Source organism: Sorghum bicolor, chromosome 1 (genome assembly GCF_000003195.3).
Source record: "Sorghum bicolor cultivar BTx623 chromosome 1, Sorghum_bicolor_NCBIv3, whole genome shotgun sequence".
NCBI lineage: Eukaryota > Viridiplantae > Streptophyta > Magnoliopsida > Poales > Poaceae > Sorghum > Sorghum bicolor.
Window position 1 is genome coordinate 59,699,256 of NC_012870.2, and position 6,000 is coordinate 59,705,255.

Below are 6,000 nucleotides of genomic sequence, written 5' to 3' on the forward strand. Positions count from 1 at the left end.
CTTCAAATAGCAAGTAGCAAGCACCATTTGTCATCTGAACACTCGGCAAAAACGACACTTCTCGGTTTAACATAGTATTTCATATAATAGCTAAAATGCATAAAACAACAGCCATACAGAACTTCAAAGCCTATATGTATGGTGTTCTTCAAGATGGGGAACCGCACGAGGTCACATCAGGTGCAGTCTGATAGAAATCAGACCAAGATGGAGCTTCGACTGTTGCAACAAACAGTCGACCAAGATGGAGCTGCTACTGTTGCAACAAACAGTCATACAGTACTGGCAGATGGAAAACTAATTTGATATTAATACATGATTAATGGAAAAAATGCCCAGAGAAATAGTTTTTCACAAAAAAAGGCATGTTTATTAGCTTTGGCGACAGGGGCCCTCCTGAACAAGCAGCAACCTATATGAATCAAGTTCTGAACTCTCATGCAACATGTTATATACATGGGCAAAAAAATGAAGAACCTATTACAGAAGTGTCAAACCATATGGATTTCCATTACATGATTCTAAGAGTCCAGAGAGGAAAGAGCATCTCCTCTACAGTTTTCACTTTTCCTAACTTCTAATTCTAAACCACGAAATATACTAAGCACTTTTTACAAGGCGGGAAAGGTTGGCGAGTATATTACTGTACTACATACTGCAAATCTATATTATATATAGAAGGGGTGCCACTTCTCAGAGCTGCCAATGTCATTTAAAGAACTCTTGTGCTCTTCTGCCTCTTCTCTTCTAGCTGTGATGCCTCATTCAGCATGTCCACGGCGTCACTCTGCATGTTTAGCTTAGATAGTGCAACTGCCTGCATGTAGAATGCTGTCGGCCAATCAGGGTAGACGATCTGTGCTTGCATTGCATCGCGGAGGGCAGCATCAGGTTGGTCACACATAAGGTAGCACAAGCTTCGTCTGGCGAATATAGTCGGTGACATCATTGTTCCCACATCAACAAACTGTGAAACAAACACAGGGAAAGAGGAATCAGCTACATTGGAGTGTTTCTTTTTGTTTTAGATAAATGGAGTAAACCAAACTTTCCTAGTCTCTACAGCTACATTTGAGTGATATATTTGGGGGCTATTAAGGGCTTTTGGTGAACAAGAGACACATACCCACCTGACTATAACAATCGATTGCTGCCTTAAAATCTTTGTCTTTGAAGGCAGAGTCGCCACGTTTCCTTGCATCCAACATATCCCTCATCTGTTGTGTCCATTCTTGAAAAGATAGCTGCAGAGTGGAGAATGATATCAGTTTCATAAATCCTACAAAACAGGAAGATTGGAACCAGAATGCACTCATTTATTTTACCTCATTGTTCCCGTCATCATCGCTATAATGTGCTGTAAATAGGAACTGATGGATGGCAGTTAGGTCCATTCTAGAACAGGCTTCACCCATGGGAGAAAGAGGGTGCTGTGGAGTAGGTGGTGCCTGTGATTCTTCCACTGGCTTTGGAATTCCAAGCATCACATAGGACGGTACCTGTTCCATATTTTTCAAGGGAAACAACACGAATCATCAGGGTCGTTATCTTAATATTTGCTTTCTATAAATGCAGGGTCGTTATCTTAACATTTCCTCCGTCAAAAATAAAATCATCAAGGTCGTTTTGGTGTATCCAGACACCCGTGCCCTAATTATTCAGCTATGTTAAACACCAACACCCATTTGGATTCCAAATGGTATTTGGCTTCATGGCGTATCCCCAAAAGATATGCTGAATTGGACACCCGATCTCAACCCAGACACAGACAACCACACCCGTGTCCATGTAGTGTGTTTAGAATTTTGTGGTAAACCATATGCTTTTGTAAGAATATAATATATCTAAAAAGAATACAAGTAAGAGTGTAAGACAGGCATTTGCTCATGTTAAACTGAATATTTTGCAAACATAGCATTCAAAGATAACATGGTAACATAATCTATCTGTGTTCATTGAAAAAAAATCTATCTGTGCAGTAATGCAGGAAAACCTCTACTATACAGTCTAACAAAGTGGACACAGTGAGGATTTCACTGTTCTGTTTTAACCTTTACTATTATATCATGCAAAGTATTTTTTGAGCATGATCATGCAAAGTATTAGGTTGCTGCAGCACAGAGTAGTGAGGATTTCAGTTCCATTTTAACGTTTACTGTCTCATGCCAAGTATTAAGTTACTGCTACACAAGGCAAGGAATGGAGCAATATCACATAGTACCTGTGGAAGTTACAGTTATTAGCATGAACCAGTGTGATGCTAGGGCATTAAATATACTCCTTTCACAAAGACTGAGTCAAATATGAAATAAAGAAGAATAAACATGGTTACCTCTGATTTTGTCTGCAAAGGCTCCAGAATGGAAACCAATTTTTTTATGTCAGGCCGATCTCTTGGCTCATATTGTAGACACTGAGAAGCAAGGTTCACCAATGTAGTAGCCACCTCAGTTGAGTAGTTCCCCTCCAAATGTGAATCCATAACTGCTTGGATGTTTCTGCCTCTCATGATATCAAGTGCCTGCGTGCAACAAACGCATACATGCATTACTATCAGCGTGCATACATGTGTGTTTAGTTTTATGCTTGCATAACAAATTATGCAGGGTGTCATTTCCACAGTGCAGATTGTGCTCAAATTATATGAGCTAAAGATGTGTCAGAGATTCAGTTTGAGGAAAAAAATCACTGCAAGCATGGGTGTTCTACCTGTATCCAACTGGCATGTGTATTTCTATTTTTGTGGAAACAGGCCTCATATCTAACGAAGCATAAGACATTTCTAGCAAGAAACTTACATGTGAAGGTGGTATACGTTTCCCACTGAGAAGGTCAAGGAGTACAGTACCAAAACTGAATATGACACTTTCTGGAGTAACCCTGCCTGCAAGAACAAAACTTTCCTCAGAAAAATATACACTTGAAGCATTTCTTGCTGTTTTTTTGGTCATTACTTATTGATTTCAATAACATACAGAGACCGAGGACTAACCAGACCATCTGACAGCACCTGGTAACTGCCTTACCAAGGGCGCAATATGCTCAATTTAAACAGCACATACAAGGGAATCAGAAAACCATAAACTGTGTCTCACTAGTCCTTCCGAAAAGCTAAATTCCAGATGTATGCTATTTTGTCTTTTACAAGGGAATAAAAAGATCAACACTATAATTATGGAACTCAACTTCCAGAAATGATGTCACTATAATAACAACAAAAAAATGTTTGTCTGCTGGAATTATCAGTTATACAGAGCATTGAGCAAGTGTTGAAAAATATATTTTCCACTGGTAAGTGCAGTAGAATAATGGCAGTCGGAAAGACAGTGTTATAAACATAACTAAGTTTAATAAGAGAAACCATGAAAGGTGAAATATTTCGTTACTTAACATGAAACTAAAAACTGCTTCCAGAAAAAAAAACATGAAAGTGAAGAGATAGGCACCATTTCTCAGATATTCTGGAGGTGTATATGCTAGGTTCGTGCTATAGCTTTTTCCATCCCTGCTGTTTTTCATCAGACCAAAGCATGACAGACGAGGGTCACCATTCTGCAATCAGAAAGTTTATTACAACTATAAAATTTCGTTTGAAAATAAGACAATTAGTACAAAATGACATATTCAACTGCTGGATGCAATTAGGAGTATCAACTTATAAAACATAATCTTTGACATTGTATGCCATGCTATGAGTCCAATATAAGTTCTGCCATTCCCAGTATAATACTAATGGTATTGCCAAACACAATAAATATTACTAGTCAATATGTCATTGATAGAAATATCAAGAACATATGCCACGTGGTCATCAATCAGACTCATTAATCAGGCTTTATGCACCACTTGCAGTACCCTATATTCAAACAAGGTGCACAGGTTGCCCATTTACCTCATCAAAGAGGACCCTGTAAGCATTTAGGTCATGATATAAAGGCCGCCCCTTGATACTACAGTACTCCAATGCTTGCGAAATGTAGTATGCAACTCTCAGACGCATAGCCCATTCAATACTCTGGTTTTCCCCTGCACATGAGAAAAACCATAGCGACCAATAAATCAGAAGTTAATTATTTGCTTGTTTATGCATGTTAAGTAAAACCATCTGATAAATGCAACCAGTATCGCCATGTTACTAAAGATAAAAACAAACGATCAAACTCCAAACTCCTGAACTCACGAATTTCAATTTAGTTTCCCCTTTGTACTGATATGATAATCAGAATCAGAACAGCTCGCACAGAAAACTGATGTAATAATGAGAATCAAAGTAGAACATTTCGCCTGTCTTGTGCCAAATAACTAACTTATTCACTATCACCAAAATTCCACGACATCAGCATATAGTATACTACAGTAGTGAGTCCCAGTCTTTGGAACATGATCAAATGGTGCATCCAGGTAACACGAACTGCAGAGCACGAAGAGGGCTCACAGTGAAAAAGGTGCTTGGCGAGGGTATCGTTGGGCATGAACTCGGCGACGAGCAGGCGCTCGTCGCCGTCGCAGCAGTAGCCGATCAGGTTCGCCATCCTCCGGTGCCGGAGGCCTCCGACCCCCTTCGCCTCCTCCTGCAGTGATCAAATCAACTAGTACCTGTGAAAAACCCAGGCCAGGCACACCGAGGGCGCCCCCCACCAGTTCCGCGCCGCGGGAACGAGGCCAAAAGAAAGCAATCGAACTTTTGCTTGCTTGCCTACCGCGAACTGCTTGGGGTCAGGCCACGCGAGCTTGGCGAACTTCTTCACGGCAATTGCGCGCGGCGGGGCCGGGGCACCGCGGGGTGCCTTGAGCTGGCCCCTGTAGACGAGGTTGGGCGCCTTCTCGCCGCTCTCGGAGACGATGTTCTGCGGCGCGAACCCGGCCGTGGCCGCACGGAGCTCCGCCAGCGAGAACTCGGCGAACACCGGGACGTCCCCGGCGGCGGCGCGGGCCGGGGCCGGGGCCGGGGGCGCAGCCTGGTGCGCGTTCAGGGAGAAGGACGGGCCGTTGTTCGTCGGTGGCGGCGGCGGCGGGCGGTGGCGGGGCGGCTTCTCCGCCGCGTGGGGCCCCGGCCGCAGCGAGGAGCGGCAGCAACCCATCAAGTCAAGTGTGAAAGGCGTGCGGCCTTGCGGTGCGGGCCGTTTCCCTCCCTTTGCGCGGGTGTGCTCGTGTGCGTGTGCGCGTGGCGTGTGCGGAGGAGACAGTTTTTGTAAACTTGCCCCTGATTCTGATTCTCTGGGCTGGGCCTGGTTTGGTTTGTTCGGTCCGGGGTCTTGGGTTTTCGCGCCGTGCCCGTGCGGTTCGTGTCTATGGACTCCGTGATATACGTTCAGACGGCTAGCATGTCGTCAAGGTCCGTTTGGTAGGCCTTCTTTAACAGCTTTAGGAGTTGTTTTCTGTTAAATTATGTAAAATGAAATGATTTTATCAATAAAGTTTCTAAAAACATGAGAAAGAAGATAAAAATAATGGCTTCTTTCGGCTTTATCTCATCCTACATAGTATTCTATGAAAACATATTTTAAGAAAAGCCACATGTAGAGCTGTTTTGCCAAACCATTTACTAAAACAGCTATAGCTCCACTGACAGAGTTGTTCACAGAGCTGAAACACAAAAAAAAAACAGCTTCACTGATGAAGTGGAGCCGTGCCAAACAAGAACTAGTTCATCTCAAAATCTAAATTTTTTTTAAGTTTCTTCATTACATCGAATCTTATAACACATGCATGGAGTATTAAATATAGATAAAAAGTTAACTAATTATACAGTTTGCCTGTAATTTACGAGACGAATCTTTTGAAACTAGTTAGTCCATAGTTAGACAATAATTACCAAATACAAACAGAAATGTTATCGTGTCAAAATCTAAAAAAAAATGAATCTAAACAAAGCCTCAATATAATACGCGTTGTGTGCTTGCACTTGTATCAGCATTGTTCATTGTGTTGCTGCAATGCTCCTATATACTTGTGCCACTGCCACAGCTTAGCACAAATGGTCGACGCAATGTCAGTTGC

At 42.3% G+C, this 6,000-nt stretch overlaps 1 protein-coding gene across 2 annotated transcripts; it reads right to left on the bottom strand.

The window, feature by feature from the left end:
* On the bottom strand, positions 398-5,171 carry LOC8062853 (probable serine/threonine-protein kinase At4g35230). Of its 2 annotated transcripts, none has more exons than XM_002467522.2 (9): positions 4,701-5,168; positions 4,436-4,571; positions 3,893-4,026; positions 3,447-3,552; positions 2,799-2,884; positions 2,333-2,521; positions 1,326-1,499; positions 1,131-1,244; positions 398-967 (listed from the first exon to the last, which is right to left on the bottom strand). In XM_002467522.2, the coding sequence occupies exons 1-9, from the start codon at positions 5,079-5,081 to the stop codon at positions 713-715; spliced, it is 1,575 nt and encodes a 524-aa protein (XP_002467567.1). In that variant the 5' UTR covers positions 5,082-5,168; the 3' UTR covers positions 398-712. The 2 variants fall into 2 exon arrangements, with proteins under 2 accessions (XP_002467567.1, XP_021307682.1); XM_021452007.1 differs by having other exon boundaries at positions 832-967; positions 1,127-1,244; positions 4,701-5,171.

Coding starts and splice junctions, on each gene's coding strand:
- LOC8062853 (XM_002467522.2), bottom strand. CDS start 5,081: ATGGGTTGCTGCCGCTCCTCGCTGCGGCCGGGGCCCCACGCGGCGGAG. Junction 4,027..4,435: donor CGCCAAGCACCTTTTTCACT/GTGAGCCCTCTT, acceptor TCTCATGTGCAG/GGGAAAACCAGAGTATTGAA. Junction 3,553..3,892: donor ACAGGGTCCTCTTTGATGAG/GTAAATGGGCAA, acceptor TTCTGATTGCAG/AATGGTGACCCTCGTCTGTC.